The 25254-nt window shown below is 39.5% G+C and overlaps 1 protein-coding gene across 1 annotated transcript in view; it reads left to right on the top strand.

Moving 5' to 3' along the window:
• The window catches only part of ST6GALNAC3 (ST6 N-acetylgalactosaminide alpha-2,6-sialyltransferase 3), a 214270-nt gene extending 201080 nt beyond the window's left edge, over positions 1-13190 (top strand). Inside the window, exons 4-5 of the mRNA XM_063165886.1 lie at positions 3350-3457; positions 5671-13190. Coding sequence (XP_063021956.1) covers positions 3350-3457; positions 5671-5857 — 295 coding nt within the window. The 3' untranslated portion in view covers positions 5858-13190. The remainder of the gene's footprint in view (positions 1-3349; positions 3458-5670) is intronic.
• Positions 13191-25254: the final 12064 nt, after the last annotated feature.

Raw genomic sequence — 25254 nt, 5'->3', positions numbered from 1 at the left:
AACTATTAATCTTGGAGCTTACTTTTATATTCTGAGATTAAATAATGACATTTTAAGCACTTAAACCTTCACTAAGAGCAAGATAAGCAAGCATATACTTCGTTTCAAGCATTTTAACGAAGTTGAGTCCACTGGTCTTTTTATGTCTTTAATGTTAACCATATGCCTGTGTACTTTTCTGAAATGGTGGATGGTATTTAGTAGAATGAATTACAACCTATAACTATCATTTCTTTAAGACCACTAATAAAGTAGGAAGTGTGCGAAATAACGTTTCATTTTTAAGGTAAACAAAGTAACTTTTTGTGAGCATTGCCTTTTTATTGCTGTATGCAGCTGTAAATCATGTCTTGAAAGCAAAGCCATCTTTTTAAAAGTGTATTTTGAAAAACAGTGCGTTATTTTCTCCTGAGCTGTTGAGACAATTTCCTGTCCAGATCTGGTGCCCCGTTAATTTTATACTATGAAAAAAAGTCTCTCTGAGCCATAGGAAACAATTTTGGGATTGTTGCACATACATATATCACCATATATCTGCCTGCTGTAGTTCTGCAGATGATGTTTAACAAACTCCTGTTTATTTTGGGATTAATGTCCTCCTTGCCCCAGACTTGTGTGGTTACATAGCCTTATGCTACACATAAATGGAGGATTTTTTTATTTCCTATGTGTAAAAGTTGAAATTTGAGTGCAATTACAGTAACAAGAGGAACTCTTTTTCTAATGAGTCTCAAAACCCCCTGACCAAGAAACATGTAAAACTCTCCTGTAGAGAGGGAAATTGAGTGCACAGTGTTAGCATAATAGCAAGGGCTGAGACATTGCTTTGCACTACAGTTTTATGAGATGATATTTTAAAAGGTATTCGGAGATTTATGGCCTTTTAGGGACAGCTAAAATTGTTTTCGCATTTCTAATATTGCTTTCATTAGAATTTTGAAAGCATGTTTATGGTATCAGATTGCATTCTAAGGTGTTACCAAATCATCCAGAATCTCCACTACTTAAGTATATTCCCTCGTACCCCCGTGTATCTTCAGAGGAAAAAATGGATAAATATAAGTGCTTTGGTTTAAAGTATATAATCTGTATTCTGTCATGTACTTCATCTCCCAGGGAAGGTACCTGGGAACTCACTCTGCTGTTTTTATTTATCCTGCCAGTGCAGTATATAGATGAGAGGACTAAGGTCCAATGGTGTTAAAACAAGACATGAAATATTGATTAATTCTTTTTTAAAATTCCCTTTTCCTCCTGAGTATAGCAAATTTCAGATGCTGCTGTCAATATAGTGCTCTCCAATAAACCTCCATTATCGAAAGGGTCCTGATCTTCATCGTGTTCTTATAAATGGTTATTATGATTCTAAAATGCTTTGAAAGCTCAAGGCCAGTGTTTTCCTGGTGCAAGAGTAGAAAGCAAGTTAGAAGCAATGCAGCCTTTTATCATGGCAGAATGTTATTTTGACATAACATGAATTGGATTGGGAATTCTCCCTGCTAGACAGTAGCAGAACATTCTGGTTGAAGAGATGAAGATCCTGATGGGGCAGATAAACAGCTGTGCACTTCCATGGCTATAAAGGTGTCCAAAAAAGCAGCACAATTACAGTTGGTTTCGTCCTAATGAAACCTGGGTGTTTGACACCCTGCCTTTAGTTTCCACTTGTTGCTCTTCACTTTAAGTTAACCCTTTATTTATTATTTCCAGTATGAGCTTTACAAAAGCAGCTAAACAGATACTTAGCTGTTTCCCCAAAGGAAAGGATATATCAGGAAAGTCAGGGATAGAAGTTCACACCAGCTCAACCATGAAGGAGGACAGACATGGGCAAGAAAGAGAATATTTAACTACTTTCAGTGTTCTTGGACTCAACTCTGGGAATTAAGGCAATAGTTTTCCACTAAAAAATCATAGGTTTATTTAAACTGGAGTGTACTGGAGTTTCTTTATGAGCATAAAGCTCTTGGAGGTTCTCTAGTATCCATAATAAAAGGTATTACACAGAGAAGGAATTTGAATCTCAGACCTTTATGTGCCAGGTAATTGTCATCATAAAGGTTGTACAACTACTCTTTCACCTATTGTCTTAAGTACTATTTGGTTCAGCTTGAGCAAGGATGTAACACAGAATCTGTGCCAAAACCACTGATTGATATATTGATGCAGGAGGAGGGAGGCAGGAGACTGGAGTACATTCTTGCTCTGAACCAGGAAAAAAACACTTGAGGTTGGTTCTTCTGTCTCACAGGGAGGTTGGGGCTTATAGGCTGGGTAAATTGCTATAGGGTTTTTTTTTCACATGAAAATTTTGTTCCTAGCCCAAGATGAAAATGTTTTTAGAAGAATTTGTTGGTGGCAGTAACTGATTTGCACATAGGCTTACTTGGGAGTTCTTTTACAGCAAAACTTAATTGTGTGCAAGTGTTAGGCTGCTTTAACTTGGGATGGAGAGCAGACTGCTCCCTGCCACACCCAAAAGCTGAGCTTACAGGTGTGGCAGAAAGCTCATGTATCCCCTCCTCTCACTCACACCCAGCTCTATTGAGGTGCTCTGTTAAGATGGGCTCCATTGACTCCCAGTCCCCCATTGGTAACATTTGTGTGAGCAGAGCCAACAAGATTTGGTTTATGGTTAACAATGCATGTGTTTGCTCAAACAACCAGTCTGTGAGCCAAATCCTTACACATGTAATTTTTCTCACTGGTGCAGGTTATACTTCTGGGCTGATTGAATATATCTAGTCATTTGGGCAAAGACTGTCAATCTGGGCACTATCCTCTTGTGGTTTTCTCTCTGCTATGGTAGCTCAAAGAATGATAACACAAAATTAGGTAAAGGGATATGCACAGAATTTTGGTTTTCAGAACCTTTTGTTAGATGGTTTTGTACCAAAATATCCATGGAAGTTTCATTACTGTGTGAATTTTCAGGTTGAGGGTAGCCCACTGTAGATTAAGATTTTGCTTGCAGAAGAAAACCGTCCCTACTCATATGAGCACAACACAAATTCCAACAGTACTTTGTGTTTTGGTAAACTTATCTCATTTTACAAACTCCACTAATTGCTATCTTTCAGATGTGAAAAGAAATAATTTTCTGTTTTGCTGGAGATGCATTATTTGACTTCAGATATTTAACATGTTTTTTTTCCCTGTGGACAATAGCTGGAGGCCCCAAGCTGGGAAGAATGAGAGCATATCTATAAATAATTCAAAGTAATTGTATGGTTTTGACAGATTGTCAAGCTGCTTAATGCCTTTTGTCCCAGGCAATGGATTTTATTTCTTTGATAAAGTGTTGATAATTTCTCATTGCAATTTGTTTTCTGTCTATTTATTTTTACAGAGTCCAGTCAGGTTCATATCTCAGCACGGGTTGGTTCACCTTAATTTTGGCTATGGATGCCTGCTATGGAATTCACGTCTATGGGATGATAAATGACACCTACTGCAAGTAAGATCATAGAAAATTATTTTCATGCATCTACAATTCTGATGTCTTGTCAAAATTTCACAATTGATTTTAATATCATAAATCCAAAAAATGGATTAGGCAGTCATTTCCCAGTGTTTTGCACTGATGTGACACTATTGTCGGCATATTCACTCCTGATATGGCATGTGCTGTTGATAAAATAAAAACGTTTACAAAATCTAACATCAGATGTCATAAGGAGCTATTTTTAATCAAAGACCTTTTGCAGTTTCTGAATTAGCTGGAAACAAGGTATGCTCATATTCTTTTGATAAAATGTACTTGCTTCCATTGCTAAAACAAATCTATAGAGGAAAAAAACTAACACATTGTTTTCTGAATACCAAATACACCTGGAAGTGGAATAAAATGATTAGCCCAGGATAGTTACCTGAAATTACATTTCACTACCATTGAGCAACCTACTTGAACTTTCTTGGTTATGTATGGCTTGTTTTGAGTAGTAGAGGGTTCTAATTAGATAATAAAACAAGTCCTGTGAGCTTTATCGCCATAAACTGACATAAATTTCAACCAACTACTGTTGGTGACCTTACAGTGACAGTGGATTAATCCTATGGCCAGAAGTATAACTCTAAACACAATTTTTAAAAGTCCAAGTTAAATACTTTAATCTACTGTGTATGGTAGAAAAATATAAGAGGAAACTATTCCTCTTTCATTCAGAAAATCAGGAAATGTCATGAACAATGTATGGTACTAGCACATACACCTCTATTCTTCTGTACCTAAGCTGGCCCAAGCCCTGCATGTAACCAGTCCAGTGAATCATGAGCTCCTAAAGTCAAGCCTTTGTGCAGGTTCTCACTCCACATTCTGTGTCACTCCAGTGTGAGGCTCATTGCTGGCAGAACCTAAAAAATGTCACAAACAACAGAATTTGAGTCACAGCTGTTTAATTAGGATATCTTAACATTAGAGGCTGACTTTTTAGAACTTGCAGATCTCACTGATTGAGTCATCCAGATGGAATGAACAGAATGAACATATGTTGTTCTTTGTTTATGAAAATACACAGTAGGCACCCTGGGATGAGGGGTGACAGGACTAAGGTTGTCCTCAGAGAGCTCAGCCAAGCTGGCATAGCATAGCCCTGATGAAAAACCAGCCAACAGCATGGTAGCACTGTTGGCAGCAGAGAAGGATGTCCCCTTTAAGCTGTGATTCTGACTGGATCACCCACTTAAATTGGATGTTACTCTTATAACTGCCCTGTTCAGCCAGTTCAAGAACCAGTTTCAACAGCTGGGACTATCCAGTGAGAAGACTTTGGTTGGGAAGGGAGCCTTGTGGGCTGAGTTATCACAGGTTAAACAAAATGTGCAGTGCCCATGGGAGCCAGCCCATCAGCTTCTCACTGACTGGTAAGACGAGTGTATGCTGAGAGATACACTGAGCTTCTTCTGCCTTAGGAAGACTCCTAGAAATTGTGATGTAATGAAAGCCCTTAACAGCTTAGCAAAGGAGCTCAAGTGCTGACACATGGACAGGAATTCAGATCATTCATAGAATTGTTTAGGTTGGGAAAGACCTTTTAGATCATGGAGTCCAGTCGTTAACCCAGCAACTGCCAAGTCTGCACTAAACTGTCCCAAGTGCCACATTTGCACATCTTTTAAATACATCCAGGGCTGGTGAGTCAATCACTTCCCTGGGCAGCCTGTTCCAGTGCTTGACATCCCTTTTGGTGAAGAAATTTTTCCAAATATCCAATTTGAACCTCCAGTGGTGCAGTTTGAATCAATTTCCTCATGTCATGTCACTTGTTCCTTGGGAGAAGAGACCAACCCTCTCCTCATTACAACCCCCCTTCAAGCAGCTGTAAAGAGTAAGGTCCCTCCAGAGCTTCCTTTACTCCAGGATGAAGACTCCCAGCTCCCTTAGTCATTCCTTGTGGGAGTTTGCTCCAGACCCTAAACTGGCTCCATTGTCCTTCTCTGCACTCACTCCAGCACCTCAGTGTCTGTTTTGTAGTGAGACACAAAACTGAACACGGGATTTGAGGTGTGGCCTCAGCAATGCTGAGAGCAGGGCACAGTCTCAGCCTCCCTGCTCCTGCTGGCCACACTATTGCTGATCCAAGCCATGATGCTTGTATCTTGTATTCAGGTGTATTATAGATTTATGTTTTTCTGGAAGACAGTACTGAAGTGTATCTTTCTTCTCCCTAGGTCAGAAGGCTTTCGCAAAGTTCCCTACCACTATTACGAGCCAGGAAGAGACGAGTGTGAGGAATACTTTCTCCATGAAAATGCTCCATATGGAGGCCACAGGTTTATCACAGAAAAGAAAGTATTTGCAAAGTGGGCCAAGAAGCACACAATAATATTTACACATCCCAACTGGACAGTGTCTTGATACTGGTTTACTTAACTCTCCCTTAACAGCATATTACAGAAATGTCTCACTTTTACAATAGTTTTGCTTACATCTGGCTGGCCTTTCTCAGCCTAGGTAACACTAAACTAAAAACCAGAAGACAAAAAGGGTAGTGGTTCAGCTGTTAAGCAAAATTAATCATCTGTGGAAGGCAGACACAGTGTTTGTTATTTCTTAGGGTTTTAATCCACACTATGCACTTTATACTTTAACTGGATTTTACTTCAAGGCAGGAGCAGTTAAAGACAGATGAGATTTCCTGTATATACAGGTGCACACAGAGAGCATGGTGGTCCTTGTCCATCATCTCAGATATTTAAAATTATTATTTGTAGCTCATTTGCTGTACTAAAGCACTAGTTCCATTTGTGGTATCAGTAGAAATTTTCAACAAGAGAAATGTGAGGTAAAATACAGACCTCCAAGGTCCAGGAGGGAGTAAATAAAAAAAACAACACCTGAATATATTGATACACAGTCTATTGTGAGCACTTGCATATATGGTAAAATTAGAGATGAGCTAAGCATGGTTCTTGAACTGTACCCAACTGTTGAATGAAAAGATATTACCTACTCAAGGCTCCTGATTAATTCATAACTTCTGAAATGCAGCTTCCTTCCACCTTGGTCAGTCTGCACCATCTGGGACAACGTAGTTTGTGCTTTTTTGAAGCTGTTGTCCCACACTTCAGCTCCAGCAGAATGGCACTTGGCAAAGATTGTGTTTTGCAGCCCATGATGAACTTGGCTGTTGTACCAAGCCTCCTGTCAGTACCCAAGCTGGTGAGTGCAAAGTTGTCTCATTAATATCTCCATTTACTCCAGTTGTGCATTTGACTTGCTCCAACATCCAAATAACAGTATTTTGACAGTATTTCCCATGTAGCCATCATAATTTATTTTAGATCTCCAGTTTCTCCATCTTTAAAAACAAGGATAGTGTCTATCTACCTCACAAGAGAGTTGTGAGGACTAATTTAATTTAATTTAAAGCACTTTCCTGATGCAGAATGCTCCAGATCATTTATTCTTAACACAAAAACAATGGTACCTGTCATTTATTCTTGTCTGTTGGGTATTTGAAGAAAGTGACAACGTGTCTGGCTCTGATGGCAAATTGTTCTGTGCATCCGCTTTCCTACTGAGGATAATTTGTAATATTGAGTTCTATCAGCTTGCATTTCTTCAGATGAAGTTGAAAGAACTCCCCATCTCACAGTATTATCTGCACATTAAAAGGCAGTTCAAGAATCTTAAAATATACTCATCTCTAGTTTAAGTATGTATTTCCAAGCTTACTGTCATGGAAAGTTTTCAACTGCAGCAGACTCATTTGTATTATGACCATAATTCAAATACACATGTGAGATTTATTTAAACTGTATTTAAACTAATGCTTTAATTTTAGAATGTGTCCTATGAATATTTTAACATCGAGAATGTCAGATTCAACACTGTAATAGCCAATACTGTGAACACTTGAAGGAATTATGTGTGGAACATGTCACACAGGGTTTACTCACACTACTTAAACATTAACCAACAGGAAACTTTGTATGCTTTTGTAAATCAAGAAAAGGGGAAAGTAAAAAACTATTTTTACATGTAAGTATTTGTATACTGACTATTTCCTATTGTATATTTGTATATATAAATCTATATTTTATATGTTCTTTGCATATATATTCTCTCATCAACTGTTGCAACTCATAGGATGGGGAGGAAATCAGTATTCCTCCTCCTGATCATTGGTTTCTTGTTCCTGTTTGTAGGTGATTCCAGGGTATCATCTGTGTTTCTCCTTCTATTTTCTACCATAAATGCAGCTCTCTGATTTTATTTTTTTATATAGCTCAGCTTTCACTGCTTTCTTTAGTACTCTAAGTATTCATTCTGGTTGTCAGACAAAGGCTGGGGCCATGCTTATGATCTTGGATAAACATCTATATTCAAACACAGGCTTTGTCCCAGGTTTCTGGCATGACTTTATGTCTCACCTTCCTGTTTAGAAAAGAAGAACAATAGTATTTTCCTACTCCCTTTCTTGACTGACTTTCTTGAGATGTGGAGATGAGTAGTCCCATTTTCAACTTATTTGTATAACACTTTGAAGAAAAGGTGCCCTAAGTGTCTGAAGCTTACAGGCAATGCTGTGACATACAAGTAATTAGAAGTGACTGTTTCTTGTCCCAGGAGTTTAAATCAGTTGCATGCTGATACAACATGGGATGAAATCAAAAGGGGAAAAAGGGTCATGGTAGGAAGAAGAGCTGTAGTAGAAAAACCAGATTTATCACCATGCATCTGTTGAGTTCACAGAGGTGTCTGGATATATGGAAAGGTAATAAAAAATTGTAAGGCAGAATTTGAAAAATTCAGGACGCGCAGAATTAGGAAGAATGTTCCAGACATATTTTACAGGGCAGCCTGGGAAATCTGGTCATTCCCTTGAGGGAAGAACATGAGCCAATTGAACTTGTATTTAGAAGGTTTCTGGGTTAACAGAAAACTGCTATGAAAGTGTTGCACATGGAATTTGTTTGGACTGGACAGAGTTCCATGGAAGTGTCCTCATGAAGCAGAGTGTTTGTCCCCCTGGGTGTTTCTCCCCAGTGAGCATAAGGATTCTTCTGCCTAAGTTTGTTCACCTGGTTTCTCAGCTTGAGAAAGTTTTTAAGATGATTAATACTTGCCAATTCACCATAAACGTGTTGTAAAATATGTGCTTCATTCTGAAGCTCTTTGAAGAATGCTTGCATGCTGCATGAAACATTATCACAAAGGATAGCTAAGAAAAATACAGCTCTAAGAACATCTAAATGTACACAAAATTGAGAACACAATTAGATTTTGGGTGTCACAGAGCAAAGTAAAGGTGTTACTCTCTGCCTGGATTTGCACTTAGAGCAGATCCGCTTTAGAAACATTGCAGCAGCTTCATTCATACTAGAAAAAATGAACATCAGTTCCCTTATTTAAATGAGCTTGTCTTTAGCATAAGTTAAATGCATATTTACATGATTTTTATTGTATGAGTAAGTAACTGTGACCACTGTGTTAAAGATGATTCTACAAAGAAATTACTTGGTTGAAATCTGTTAAAAACCAGCTGTGGTACTAAAGAAAGAATAATCAGTACTTGGATGTGTAAGGAATCTTGGTGGTTCACCTTCTGAGAGCAGTTAAGAAATCAGCTGAGAATCACTTATTAATTCTTTAAGATAAAACTACTACAGTTTACCTGAATGTAATCATATCCTAATTGCTTATTCATTCAAGCAGTCCTCTTTTAATCAACTACTCGTGAGTATAAAACAAGCAGGGAGTTTACCTGAGGATTTCAAAATGCATTTTCATGTTGCTGCTAAGAGAGGAATACTCAAAAATAGTTTGGCCTCTGTTTTTTTGCCATCAGTGAGCTAAGTAGTCATCAAAAGTTTCTTCTAAAATGTAGGGGGGATTTAAATACACTTTTTTTAAAAAGAGGGGAAGGCATAAAAAAAGCATAAATGGCTTGGTTTTAATAAACATTTAAATGTAAATATACTTTACATTTTATGTTGCATTACCTTCTGAGTTTTGTTTTCAGAGTAGAAAGTTCTAAATAGGAACAGAAAATTTGATTTAAATTATCTTTTTGACTGGCTAATTACTATTCATAGATAATTGACTGAATAAAATAGTGTTGCTTTTTCTTTCCAAACTGACATAACAGGCATCATCCCAACCTTTTCATCCCTATTAGATGTCCAGATCACATCCTTCTGCTTATACCAAGGCCTCTTCTCAGAAAGAAAAAAATTAGTTTATATATCCAGCCAAATTCCCTTTCCATCTGGGCTGGGAGGCTCCATCTGCAGACTGCTCCTATCAGTCACATCAGTAAATGGGAAGGACTTATGGAGAGCTCTACTAAGGAGCAGATGGTGTTCCAACTTCTAAAAAATGCCCCTGAAGTGCTTTAGGCAAGGAGTACCCATTGATCTCTCTTGGAAATACTTTACTAAAGTGTTCCGTTTCTTCAAGGCCTTTAGCTCCTGTGTAGAATAATTGTCCTACTCTCTTGGGTAGGAATTATCAGCAGTGGGAAAGCCATGCCCTTTACAGGAAAAAATGGAGGCAAATTCTCTGTTGTTAACTATTTGCACATAAACACCACCAGGGATGAGGAAGTCAGCCTGGCACAAGTTATCTGAACACTCACTGATTTAGGAATCTCTGAGGACTCTCTTCAAAACTAATGGAAGTGGCTTTGGCAAGTTCAGGAATACAGCACCTACCCCCGTGAAATCCTTGCACTCCTGGGTAAGCAGTGTTTTGTCTGGGAAGTACCAAAGCACAAAATGCTTTGCAGAATTAATAAAGAGAAGCTCATCCAACTCTTGGAGGGCTGATGCTGATGGTCTTCCATTATTCACCTGCTAGTGGGCTGGACTGAAATAGGACCCCACACAAAGATAGCTGGCAGCAGAGCACAGATGCTCAACCAGAAGACATGTGCAGGTAAGTAAGAATTAAGTAATCCCTGGATGATGCTCTTAGTGAGCAGAAAATCAGAAACATGTTACATATTGATGCTTAGAATTTGCTGTATTTTTTTTCTGCATGTATGTCAGAAATAGTGTGTCTTTAGTTGTGCTGGAGCAAGCCTGGGGTGTATTCATGATGAACTTTAGGGTACCCACAAGAGTGAGCCTTGGTGCTCACACAGGAGCTGTCTGTGGGCATTGTGATGTACTGTGAGCAGCAGTCATATATTTACTTTTAAAAGTCCTGGTTTTCCTGGCTATATTTAGTTCCTTTGGGGAGGAAACATTTCATTTTCAACAGATGTGTTTCATTCTGTTCCCTTTTTCCTGAGAGGATGCACAGGAATGAAACTTAACCATAGAGGAGTGAAGCCAGCTACCAGATTGATTTATATTTTTCTGGCTATTGCTGTGATGTGCGTACCTAAAGTCATAGGGAAGGAGGAAGCTTTTTGTAAACCTTGTCTAGCATAATCTGCAGAAGATTGTGTGTCTGTTCTGGATTGGAGTCTCCTAGGCAAACCCTCTAATAGGGGCTGAAGGAGAAAGAAAAGGTCTCTCTCCATTGAAAGGCAGGACTTCTGTGGAAGCCATGCTAACATGTGTGGGCTGCTCCCCCAGCTTTTGTAGGTCCCCACCCAGCTGCAGCTTTGGGCCCTTTCCAGCCCCAGTGGAGAAGAATTCTCCATCTGACCTAGGCAGCCTGAGATCCACTCAAAGCCTGCCCATCCTCCCCTTCTGTGGAGCAGCCAAGTGCTGGATGTGCCCTGGGGCTGCAGGGACAGGCAGGGACACACTCCCCAGGCAGCAGCGGGATTTGCCTGCAGCAGTCTCGCCTCAGGTGCTGAACTCAGTTTCCTGGAATAAGATAGCTAGAAAGATATCACTTAACAGTAACACAAAGAGTTACTGTTTCATGAGTGTCCTGAACAGCTGATTTCATGTCTTTTTTTGCATTGCTTGCTGCTATTTCTGGGAATTCCTCAAAATATGTAGCTGTCAACATCTGCCACTGCTGTTCTAATTTACTGGAAAGAGACTGTAAACTTGAACTGATGCATGTTCTTACCATGTATTATGCATGATAACATGTTACACATTTTATTCTCCACTATAATAAATAATGTAAGTTTTGTGTGAACTCAGTTCAAGCAGCAGAAGTAGTACTTTTTCTTTTCCTCATATCATGTGTTGCCCAGAGCACTTTGCTGGAGCTCTGTAAATGCCATTAGCAGCTGGCAGCAAATAAACTGTTGAAACCAGTCAGGAAATAATTACTAAATTTGACATTTTTCACTGAAATATCAGAAATAGTTCAGCTTGCTTTAGTGAACCTACTCTGGCACTCACAATCACAATTCTATGTTCTATTCTAAGGAAATCTCACATCCTGAGTGTAACTTGGGAATGACTTTTTTGACACAGATGTTGTTAAGAGGTTAGGAGGGCAGTGATCCCAAAGTTTTTTCAATTTACGGGAGTATCTTTTTTATGGGAATTGAGCATGTTGAAGATTGGCTAAGATGCCTGCAGAGTTTTTAATAGTTTTGCTACTGAAAATAATATTTCTGAAGATGGTTGAAGGAGAATCAAATTGTGTGTTCACTGCTCTTTTGGCTGATCCCCTCTACCCCCTCATACACAGATCCTGCAAACACATTGAGTGTCTGCAAACACAGTGAGTCTCTGTAGGGAAGGTCCCTTTTTGTCAGGCAGGGGCAAGTAAGAACAAGTAAGACTAATCTACATGGTAAATACAGCTTATAGTACTTGTTGATTAATGTTTGTTCTGTGTATTTCCAAAGCCTGTGTCTGTGTTAGCAAACAATTAGCTTAGCTGGATGGGATCTGTAGCCTGAAACTGTTGGTGCTAAGGACCTGATTTCCACACTTATCTCTAGTTTGATCCCAGGGGCTGAATGCCACTAGTGATTGGAGAACATCCTTTGCTTCCATCCAGAAGGAATCTGGTGCACATGCTCAGGAACTCTCCATCATGCAAACTAAAGCTCATTAAGTGAGGCCACTGGACTGCACTGTCCCACAGGAAAGTGGAATTCCTGCTAGACCATCCTATAACTCAGGCTTTGCAAGGGTATTTTTTCCCATGGGCATTTTTCTTTCAAATTTGAGATCTGATTCCTCCTGTCAGACTATGGGAATCAAGGGCTCTTGATTCTTCCTAAATTTAGCATCCAAATGTGCTCCATAAATCAGGAGTGTGATATAGGACAAAGTGATCCAGTATGGGTACAGCATGGTAAGTGCTTTGTTTGATGAAGAGTTAATGTGATTCTGCTCGTGGATGTAATTTTATCCTGAACATGCTGGGTGCTTGCTAATGCATGCATTGTTTTTATATACTGCAAGACGCATAAAAATTCCCTTAATCATTTTCCCAGGGTAATTTTGTTCTTGTGGCCTTCCAGTTGTATCTGTATATGTGTGCATATATGCATTTATATACAGTGTGCAAGCATTCTTCTGTTCTTAGAAAGTTGCTACTATGTGCTGCTAACAAACTTTTTTAAGTGGTTCATGTCACACAATTTGTTACTTGTATTCTTTGGTTGCCTTTTGTTATGCTGACAAGTGTATTGATAGCAGATACCACTGTAGACTAAGAAAAACTTTCATACCATTTATACTTAACTTTGTATGTTTTGCCATGTGTTTTTTGCTATATGTTACTTAATTTTTGCTCCCATTTGGAGAATGTGCTTCTGTGTATTTGCAAAATTGTGCCTGGATTATTTTAAAACATAAATAAATGTATACAATTTTCCAATTGTCTGCCATAATTTATGCATGATTTTGTGCAAAACACTTTTATTCTTGTTTATGTATATGCCACTATAATAATATCTGTCAGTTCACTGAACCCAAGGAAACAAAGATCTTTTTTCTCATAAGTGTTGGAATAAATAATATATATATATATTTATAAAATCATTAGAAATTATAATATTATGACATGATGATTAGAGATTATAATATGAAAATAAGAATATTTATAAAATCATTAGAAATTATAAATCAGCTGTACACAGTTTAAAGAAATTTTGCCCTAAAAATATTCAGTAATGCTGGGTAAACTCAGCCACAAAACCTACACTTGCAATAACTCATGATTGTATTTCTGTATGTAAAAACACATGGCAGGCACAAATGCACATTGTGGAAAAGGTCCATTGGGTCCTGGTCATAAAGGGCACGTCCTTGCCAGAGCATAGATGTCTTGGGGTGAAGCCACTGGAACCCCAGCAGTGGACACTGAGCATGTGCTTGAGAGCTGTGTAAGTTAGAACGTGGGGGAGAGACCACATTTCAGGAAAAGGTGCAAACCTGTGCTTGCTGACAGGAGTGTGAGGGGGACCTACATAACTTTTGTTCCCCAGTGGACCCCGTGGTGCTAAGGGAGGAGAGGAACTAGAACTCATTCAACCTCTGGTCTCTAACTTTGCTATTTTCCTGTTCCCAGCTAAGAACATGATTAACAAGCAACAGCTTTGATCTCTAAATCATATCTTGGTCTGTATGTGCTGAAGTAAACATATGTAGAGTAGCTGGGTTTGTGGAAGGACTGGAGATTCTGGGTTTATCTGTCAGCACTGGCATATGTAATGCAGCAGCTGTTAGCACCTAATTTTGGGCCAGATTCTGGTATGCGCCACTTAGAACTGGGCTATATTTTGTCAGCTACCAGGAAATGAAAAAAGTATTTCTGTGATAAGAATAAGACTCAATAAAGGGAAGAAATGCTTTTCACATGCTCAGTTTTGAGGGTCCTTCATGTCTGATGTGCTGCCAAGGGGCTTGTTAAGAATTTGTGTTACTTTTTCAGGCATACTCTCTGCATTAACCGTAATATTCACTTCAGACCCATTACAGTGTGAGCTCTGAATGCATATTAGTAGCATGATGTAATATGGATTCATTTCAGCCTTTTTCCATGTCGGATGGTTGGATATATTACTCTTGAAGTACATCCACCAGACATAATAGTAGTGACGTGGAATGTGAATGTGAGTTTATTTTACTATTTGTCATAGGACCAGATAATCGAGTAAAAAAATAGTTTAATTGTTGAATTAGCCCTCTTAGAGCTTTCAAACCCCCATAGAATAGCAGCTAAACTCCTGAAGCTTTTGCTCCTGTGGCTTTACATTTGGATCGTATTTTATTAGTTTACACCAGATCACCCAGTAATACTTTGTCAATAGTCTGAGTGATATTTTGTTTTTATTACCAATTTCTTCCATAATGACTGAGTCTTCTGTGAACCTTTGTGTTTTTCTCTAAATTACTGATTAAATTGTGAACCAGTGTATGCCCAGAAAGCTATCCCAGCAGAATACCTATTCTATGATCATTCCCCATTTAAATTGCCATTTTGAAATGTCAGTTAACCAGTTTTCCATTCCTTTAATGTGAGACATGTCAATTTTGTATTACCATGTTTTCTTAACTCAAATGTCATGAATACCACATCAAATGCCATATAGATTCCAAGTGTATCAACAGTGTTGTCTTTCACTTGTACTCACAATTGGAAAAAAAGCCAGCAAATGTGTTTGACAGTATCTGTTTTCCATATTGCACTTAGATTGACATTTAGCATATTTCTCCTCTTTAATTAGTTAGTAATTGAGTCCCTTGTCAGCCATTCCATTACTTTAATCCAGATCCATTTTAGACTGACAGGACTGTAATTATCTAGGTCATTAAGTTTATCCTTCTTAAATATTAACACAACATACGTTTTCTTTGAGCTTTCTGGAACCTTCCCAGTTGTTCCCAGACTTAGCAAAAAGCAGCAATAATAATACTGGAGATTCTGCAGTCAGCTCTTGAAAAACTCGTGGATACAAGTTACTTGAAGTTTTCTACACAAGTGTTTCTTACTTTTCTTACTTTAGTAGCTTCCATTTAATTTTTTCCTTTTTTCTTTTCTTGTTGCTTGGTAGTTTATCATCTTCATAGAGTATCATCAATTGTCTGTCTTTTCCTTAAATACTGAACACAAATATTGAACACGTCTTTCTTGTCTTCATTACTCTTAACAAATCTTCCACTTCAATCTGATAAAGATTGGTACCATTGTCAGGATTCTTAATGATTTTGAAAAATATTGTCCTTAATTCTCTGGACATAAATTTCTCCTTTGGCTACACTTACTGGAGGAATTATATATGTAATGCCTTAGTTCTATTCTATATTCAGTGTTATTAACCTTCTTTTTTCATTTCATTGATTTACAATTAAGTAGAGGTTTTCATTAACCCTTTGATCTAGATAATTTTTGAACACATACAACTTTCTTTCCTGATTTTTCAGCTAATAAACATTTGCATTTTCCAATTATTGAACTGTTTTTTTTCTGAGCTGATTCTCCTTTTCCATAATTTTCAGGTTGGTAAAAAGACTGCACCATCCATATAACTGTGAGCTTCATTCTCTTCTGCCCAGAAAGATCAATCAAGTTATCATCATAGCCACTAATATTAATTTACTTCTCTGACCAAATGCCTCTGATAATTTTTCATTATTTCTGAGATGCTGTCTGACACAAAATTGTCATTCTTGGAGAATTCTCCATTAAGAAACATTCATATAGCATGTTCAATAATTCAGCAGAGGTACTGGCATCATGAAACTTCAGGCAGATGTTGGGCAGTCTCAGATGATTATGCAGCCTTTTTGCTCCTACACATTACAGAAGGTGCAAAGGCATCCAGTCTTCCTGCTGTCTTCTATGATTTGGTGATTTGCAGACAGCAGCTACTATCCCATCTAGTGTTTTATCTGTTACAGTATTGATCCATTGCATTCACATCATTTGCTTCTGAGCTGCCAGTGTCCTGAAAACGGACTGTGGCTCTTTTACTGTGAAGTGCCACTCTTCTTCTCCCTCTCTCTACTTGATCTTTCCAAAAATAGGTTATAACCATTGATTTTAATGTTTCAGTTAAGCAGTTCTTCCCATGTAATTTCAGTAATACCTGCTACACTGAATTTATAAATATGTAATTTTAATTACTTTCAAATTTTAATTACTTTCATTTTTTACCCAGACTATCTGGTATTGTTTTATAGAAAATTTACTACTTTTGCGTTCTTCATGAATTTTGATTTTGCCATCTTAATTTCATCCTGAAAGACTAGGAGGTTTTGGTTGGATTTGCTTTAGTTTTTTTTTTTTTTTTTTTAATCAGTTCATCTTTTAGTACTTATTTTTAGCCTCTTTCCTAGCAGGCTGTTTGCCTCTCTGCAGAACAGGAGACCACCTAAATGGTGTCATCCTTTCACCTGCATCAAAAGACAGATGCTGCATGTTCAGAATCTTTTTTTTCCTGTCTTCCTTCATTCACCAGCCAAGGATAATATCCTGGAGGATCACGCAGACATCCTTCTTCCTAAGCAATGTCCAGAGTTCCCTGACCTTGTCTGAGATCTGTGAGACAATCCCTATGCAGCAGAGCCACTGATGCATACGGTCTTTCCAATCATCTTTAATCTCCAGCCTTTTCCCCATATTGGTTGTGCTACACATGATCCCTAACTGGCCTTTTTTGAAAAACACTTCTGCCTCTGGAGAATTCTGGAATTTGCGTGGGAGTGAACTGGAGATGGAGGGAAGCTGTCTGCTCAAAGGAAAGTGTAGGCAGAGATAACACATCTGCTCGGGCCCTTGTGTTTGTTGTTCACAGAGTAACCAGACCTCTGGGGGCTGCTCCGCCCCTGGGCTAGCTAGCAGCTCCCATCTGTCCTCAGGACTGGCAGAATTTGGGAACTAGGGAGTCTGGGCTCTGAGACTATGTGTAAAGTGAGCAAAGGAACTGTTAAAAATGAAACATTAAGATTTGGCTTGTTTTATCATAAAATTGATCTAAAATCTGCATCTTTGTATGGGGGATTTAAATTGCTATCAGCTGGCACTCTTTACTGGCAAAAGGAAAACATTCTGCCAGAGAATTTGTGATTAACTCTTCTCCTGTCCAGAGAAGAGCTATCTAAATTAATTGTCTTTGACAGGTGAGGTCTGTCCTCATTTTGGTACAGGAGATAAGGTACTGGTTACGACACAACTGGGTAGATTTGCACAGCTTTTTAATTACAACAAAAGCACTTATCACAAATGTCTTGTAAACTGAATGTCAACAGTGCTTGGATTGCAGCTGCCTGGCCTTGGGGTTTGACAGCTTCCCTCTTCAGTACATGATGAAACATTATCCTGCATTCTGTGACCAACTTTGCCTTCAGCCTGTTTTTATAGGCCTTATAGTTCATCAAGCCCTACTGCATAGGCCTTAAAATAAGGCAAATCAGATCAGTTTGGTCTCACATTGCCTTTTTTGTCAGCACTCTAGAAAAGATGCTCAGTTCATTGATCTGACACACTCCAAGCTGCATTCTTTATCATCTTAGTGCCCTGATTGATGAAAGACACTTGATGTATGGTGATGTCACTGAGTAAAAAGTCTGATTGCTGCCTTGTCCTGTGTATGAGTTCTGCAGAACTAGGAAAGGAGCTAAGCAAATGCTTCCCCTGAACATACTGTATAGAAACCAAAAATCTTCCAGCACCTATTTTGCAGGATAAATCCACATGGTACAGTACAAGCCCCATGCCATGCAGAGATAATCTTCTTGGTTCTGAATGAACAAAATGTGCCTGCATACAAATGGCAAACCATTTGTTACGTTTTTGCAAGGAAAAACATTAAAAAAATCTGTCAGAGCAGAGCCTTGCAGCTCCTGGTTTCTCTGGCCTGTGCTGGGAACAGCAGGTTGAGTTACTTGGAATTGTGAATCACTTGGTATTGTGTTGATTAATTCACACACTCACATACACACACAAAATGGCATGGTAAAAATGTCATGCACTAAAAGATCAAGTCACTGTCATGTACTTTTTTTTCTACAAGTGTTGTGGATGGAAGGGGAGATGGCAGAGTTTATACTCACACAACTGGCTGAAAGCTGTGTACAGTAAGCACCCTGTGAACATCAAGAGATTGTGAAGGGAATTATTATGAACACTATAATGATTTTATTTTTTGTTATTTCTTCATGCTAGCTTGAAAAAGATCAGTTATTTTCATCAGCACCTCAAAGATTCTTCCCCCAAAAAGTACAAAGCAGACTGACAAAGAGTTTCTGAAAGTGGTTTCTATTGCATGAAAAGAAGCAGTGGGAATTTAAGAAGGGCAGAGAAAAGAGTGAATATTTAAACTAAGGACATTGAGACCTAAAATTCCAGCACTTTATGTACTGTACTTCTCACTGGTATCAATGGGAGCACATACTTAAAGCTTAGTACAGGATTCAGGGATTCTTTCATATCTGCAAATGACACAGAAAAAAAAAAGAGGCCAGTCTTTTTCTAGTGTGAAGCCTTTGTTTTATCTTTCATGATACTTGAAATGGCAACCAGCTTTAGTGATGGTTCAAGTGTCAGAATTCACTTTCGCCCCCTCCAAAAGAGGATGAGGGAGTCAAACTGCACCATTTTTTTAAGGGCAGCCTTGCAGTCCTTGGGAGTTTTAAAATGTGGAAAATACTGTATTAAGTTGAGTGTATCAGTGGTGAATGGGATAATTTAACAGCACCTTCCCCTCTCAAGTATTTCTTTTCTTGAATAGATTATTATACAGGAAGGGTTGGGGATACAAACCTTGAATCATGAAAGCATGTGTATGAGCTGAAGAGGTATTACAATGAATTATAAGCACTGGTAATAGTTTAGAATCCAAAGGGCTGGTGACCTTTGCTTTTAAAAACATGCTTTAAATGTTATCATTCTACAGCACCGTCTTCTCTACTCTACCTTCTAAATGCTTTTGGACACACAGACCATGGGATTAATTATATACTGCAAGCAACAATTCATGAATATTTAACACACTCATTTATACTTAATGAATAAATTTGCATTTTGACAGTGTTATTTAATGTGGTTTAAGGAAAAACTGCTCATTACCTTTCAATTTTGTAGATTAGGAGAATGTAATTGGAATGATAAGGTAGGAGAGAGGCTGCATGATTGTTTCACACGGTTTGTTCCCACAGGTTTCCTGATCACAACGGCTCCGTTTGGTTTGTTCGGGGAAGTTTGTCTGTCTCGGTTACTCCATCCCGCTCCCTTCGGAGAGGCTGGAGCAGCGAGGGCTGAGCTGGGAGGCTCAGAGCCCGGGCCGGTCAGAGGGCTCTGGGCAGGGCATTCCCGGACCGAGAGCCGAGGGACACCGCGCTGGGCTGAGCTGGGAGGCTGCCCGGGCCGGTCAGAGGGCTCTGGGCAGGGCATTCCCGGACCGAGAGCCGAGGGACACCGCGCTGGCCGGGGCGCTGCTGCGGGACAGAGGGTCCCTGGCAGAGGACAGACGGAGCCTTGTGGCGGTGCCCGGGGGCCGCCAGAGGCTGCACCTCCAGCACCTGCACCCAGCTCGGTGTGAGCGGCAGCCGGCCCGGGGAGAGCTGTCTGTCCTGGGCGGGGCCGGGCCGGGCCGGGCCGGGCAGGTGGTGCCGGTGGGCCCCAGGCCTGCCCTGCCCTGCCCTGCCCTGCCCGCCGCCCGGCCCCACAGCCCCGGCAGGAGCCTCAGCCCATGCCACATTGCACAAGGTTTTGTTGAGTCGGGTTTTTCCCCAGAACGCTTGGTCCTTTTGAGAACGCTCTGTAAAAAGAAACAAACAAACAAACAAACAACCCCAGGCCCCCCCCAAACCCGCTGTTCATCGTGCAACGAGACCTCGGAAAAGACCTGTGTACATTTCAGCAGTTCAAAAGGAGGAGGAGGTAAAAATATTAATTCTTTTTTTCCTTTTGTATTTTTAAGCCTATCTCATGATTTGTAGGAAGGGGAAGCAGTGAGGAGACAACTTACTTTGGTGTTGTTTTCTATCAGCAGTCCTGATATGAAGACTGTCCCATTTAAATGTCATGGATTTTCCCCCTTATTTCAATAGGGCTAACTACAAAACCTTTGTTCGTGGGTATCTTTGCTTTGCCTTTTGAGCATGTATTTAATCAACTCAAATGTTTCCTTAGGCGTAAAGATACTATAAAGGTTTCTTAGCTAATATTAATTAAAAGAATCTAAAATAATCAGAAACTGAAAAAGAATTTCCCAGGCCTTGGTCTCGTATATCTCTGTATCTGAATAGCAATAGAAGAGAATGTCCCCATTCTCTTCTAAAAACCCTAGTCTTTAATACCAAGGGTTGATTTTGTAAAACAGTTTTTTAAATGGGTTAGAATTTGCTTCTTTAACAAAGTATATGCATTGTTTCTGTTTGTCATTTTGAAGTGCCATATGGTGGCAGATACTAATCCACAATATGTTGCCACAGTTCTCTCTGATCTCTCTTGAAAAAAACGTAATTACACAAATGGAGACTTGACCTTTCATTCAGATTTAATGGGCTGTTTTCTGGGCACTTTTCTAACAAAGAGAATTGCATGAAATGTTATTTTTTAAGTTGGCTATATACATCTTGTCTGGGAAGGGAAAAGTCTTCAGGCCAGAATTGGGTTGTTTGCGAACTCCCCATTCAGCACCCAGAATAATGACTTCTTGATTCTCACAAGGGGGCTCCAGAAATAACTTTGATGTTAAGCAAAACAAAGATTTGAAATGTAAAAACTGTGTTGATATCCCTCTCCTCTGGGCAATGATGCATAAGCAAAGATAGCCCATCTTTGACATGCTCCTCATCCTGTGGGAATATCCCCACACAATATTAATAGAGTGGAATGTACCAGATAAAGCTTGGATCTGCATTTTGGTGTTCCTTACCCTTAAATTTTGTAAGACTTGAAGTCTTAGATACTGCTTTGGCTGCATCCAGCAAGCTGAGAGCTCATGATTTGCACTCACGTTCCCAAACTGCCAGGGCCTCCATCATGGTGCATCTCCTGATCAATAATTATGTTTCAGTCTCTCAGTGACTTAATGCAATTCTGGTTTTAATATATCAAAAGAATCTAAGCTCCTGGTGGGATATATGGGGCAAGTCTAGGTGGACTTGCTGTACATGTCTCATTTTTATTTAATAAAAATGGAAAGGGTTTGTGCCACAGCAGGTGTGTGCAGGCGCAAGGTCAGGTGCTTCCCAGAGGAGGAGTGTGACCATTGCTGTGCCTGCAGCTGGTGCTGATGGGCTGTCACAGGCTGGGATGTGCAGGTACCACAAAGGACAACTGCAACACTGCCCATTCCATATTTGAGGCTGGGAACAGGTCCTTTTCCTGCTTGGGAGAAGAGTTTGTAGCCCTGCTTAAAGGTTTTTCTTCCTGTTTTGGTCACCAGAATGGTTGATAATGTTGACAATTTGTGAACAATAGAACCTAAAGTTCATTATTTTGCATAGTTTCTTTTTGATACATGCATTACCCTTTTGGTCTGGAATTTGATGGCCCCCAAAATAGTTTTCTATCTGGAACACAGGATTGCTATCTTAGGATATTTCTGAGATATTTGTTGCTGAAAGTGTGTGTTTCTTGCCGCCAGGTTGATAAGGCAGGGAAGCAATAGAAGTCCTATCTTTAAAACTTGTCCCACTGGGAAATCTCAAGTTTGTGAATATGGTGACTGATTATATGCATCACAAAACAAAAATGCATAATTGAACAGCAGCAACTGTCTGAAAATAACCTACTATTTCAAAGAGTTGAAGGCTCCAGTGTGACAAGTCACCAAGTATTTCGACTCTCTTCCCATCATCAGTCTACATGCTAGCTTGATAAAAGCTGTTAGCTATGAATGCATGAAAGAATCCTCTTTATTCTTCCCATGTCCTGCATTTTAGTATGCCTAGAGTCATGTTTGATGGGACCAACAGGCACTAGATCAGATGTCATCAGGCCTCCATATACTAGCTGTTTGATTTACTTTTTTTTCCTTGTTATTTAAGGTTTAAAACTTCTGGTAACAAAAAGAAGATTCAGGATACATTAGGCTTGTCTTTTGACTTTGGTGATTCAAATTTACTTGCATAATTTAACTCAATAATGTTTTGCTTGATAATGTATGTGAACTGGGAAATGAACAAGTAAGAAATCTATAATTTTTTCTGAATTTCATTCCAAATTTACTTATTTCTGTTGAAAAAATTTGTCAGTTGTATATCATATATGGGGAAATCCATATCTGATGTTTGCTTTGGATTTTACAAAGCAGAGCTACTCACATCCAAGTTATGAAAAATTAGTACATTCATAATTTGTAATGTATAAGGAATAGTGAACATCCAACTTGCTGGCTATAGGAATCAAGCCTGAGGGCATATTTAATTGACTCAGAGTCAGACATATTTCTCCTGTGGGCAGAGAGGTAACTTTTCTGAGACATAGAAGTCTCTCTCATTTGTATCTTGTGCCAAGGATCTTTAAGCCTCATGAAAACCTTCCTCTCTGGAGCATTCTTCCTTCCACTACTGTATTTCCTCTTAACAAGGTATTGCTCTTCTGCTGTTAATGTTAATGAGAGTACTAAAATCTCTTAATAAGAAAATGTTTGAATTAATAAAGACAGTGCCTTTGCTATTCAGGATCAGCCTGATTCCTTGTGCAGAGATTTCTATGAACAGTTTTACAAATGCCTGTATTTGGCCTGGCCAGGGGCTCTCTGGAAACTCTACAATTTCAGGGAGCAGCATAAACACTCTGGTCAGGCTATCTGGGAAGATAACACAGTAAAATTTTTTACCAGTATATTATCTCAATCTAAAAGTGTTGACACCTGAACTGAGCAAGTGCTGCTACATTCATTTATAATGCATTAACTGGACTTGCCTGAGCTTTTGAAGGTTATGTGGCTGCATTTATTGATCTCATTTCACTGGTATCAATAAGAGCTGAAGTTTCTTGTTACCCCATAGGGCCATTTGTGCCATTGTCTCCCAGATTCATTTGAAGCTTTTTCTTTGATCTAGAAAGGTAAAAAATCTGCATGAATCCTTAGAAGAAGCTCTGTCTGATATGGTTGCTGTGTTTATTGTCAGTGAAGGGACAGAAGCCATAGCCCTATTGCTAGCTCTGGGAGAAATGAAGTCTGGGTAGCAGTGGATTTGCCCTTAATAGTCTGCATTTCTCCACTGATTTTGCTCCACATTCCCCATGCCCCTTAGAAACCCTCATGCACTGTGATATCCCTATGTCCTCTGTCTTTTTCCACATGCCCCTATGCCTCTCTTGCCTATCCCATATGTATTTCCAGAGAGATTTTCCATTGTGGTAACTGAAGTTAAGGTGGCTTCAGAGCTCCCTCACATATTCTCTACCACCATTTTTCCTGTCTGGTGTACCAAAGAAAACATGCTTTGGCTGGTTTAAAGTTATGTGTAGACTTCTAGTCCAGGTAATAAATGTGAACTCACTCACTGTTTGCTGCTTCCTCCCTCTGAGCAAACTGAACAAAAAGAGACAATTTAAACTGCCCCTGCCTTTCCTTCATTTAAAGTTCTAGAAGGAGCTCTCTCCTGTTATCTGACTGTTGAGCTGCATGAAACTCATGCCTATATTTGAGACCTTTGTTTCTCTGTGAAATTAGTTTCAAATTACCAGTGAAATCCAAAGTTACTTAATGAAAGTAGACAGGCATGCAAACAAGCAGTGTGTCTATGATAACAGGAGCTTTGTTTGCATTGGGACATTAGGCTTACACAAAATAAGTGGGAAGATGGAGGCAGTGATTTATTATTCCAGTGGACACCTTTGCTAACTTTCAGGACCAGTTATAAGGCAGATTGCTGGTTTCCCGTTTGGTCACAGACATGGATGGGCTGAGGTGAGGCAGCAGTGAAACCATTGGAGGTTTTATCACTTTTTGTGCTTTTTTTCATCCTGTTTGATCATATGACAGGTGTCAGTCATTTGTTTTTTAAGAGGTTGTCTTGGCACCTGGAGAACTGGAGGTGCCTGTGTTTTATGTGTTAGTACTAGAAAAATAGATCAGAGGTAAGGACAGAAGCAAAGTATGCAGAAGCAAACTCTGGGAAGAGATTTGGAGAGGTCTGGATTGCCAGCTAATGGGGAGGAGAGGAAAGAAAAGAGCAGGCTGACCTTTCTGTGGTGCCCTTCTGAGAGGTCAGAGGAATGAAACAATAATGGCAGCCTTCCATCTGCAAAAGGGCAGCAGGAAGAGAAGGGCAGCAGCAGAACTCAGCCACTGCTGTATAGTCGATTAACATTTGCTGCTCACAATCCCATAATTTTTCACTGAGTAGGAGCCAGGATAAAAGCCATCCTACTCAGTGTCCATTTCCCAAAGTGAAATCTAATTAGTTAAATGCTTAAAAATTAATGAAGAATACTCCATGTCAGAAAATATGTTGTAGTGTAAGTGCAGCCCTCTCATGCGAGCACTGGTGCTGTTGTGAGCTCAGCTGATGTAAATAACGCCTCAGTGCCAGTGCTGTAACAGGCCATGGAGATGGCCCTTGGCAAAGGGCCACGAGGATGCTGTGCAAAAACATCCAATGATCTCTTTAGGGCTCAGCTCCAGCGTTAATGAAAGCTCCCCTCCGACACGTACATGGAAGGATCTTCTGGAGTTTGTGTGCCATCCCCATCTGTACTGCAGCATGCTGGACAATAAACCAGAGGGAAGGTGTTTTATCTGGGCATGTGGGATGCATGCACTGCTTTGCTTTAGGACTGCTGCTCATACATAGGTGCAATCTAGCTTGAAATACTTACCCAAGAAATCAAGGGGAAAAAAAAACCTGAGAATTGTCTGATGAGTTTCAGATATCAGTGGAGTTCTGAGTTGTCCAGCTGCAAGTGCATTTATTTGACAGGTAAATACTTGATGCTTGAATACAGAAGTTGGAATATTGCATTTTGAG

The sequence above is a fragment of the Melospiza melodia genome, chromosome 11 (assembly GCF_035770615.1).
Source record: "Melospiza melodia melodia isolate bMelMel2 chromosome 11, bMelMel2.pri, whole genome shotgun sequence".
NCBI classification, from domain to species: domain Eukaryota; kingdom Metazoa; phylum Chordata; class Aves; order Passeriformes; family Passerellidae; genus Melospiza; species Melospiza melodia.
Note: the sequence above shows the minus strand (reverse complement) of the source record. Positions and strands in the feature narration are given on the sequence as shown.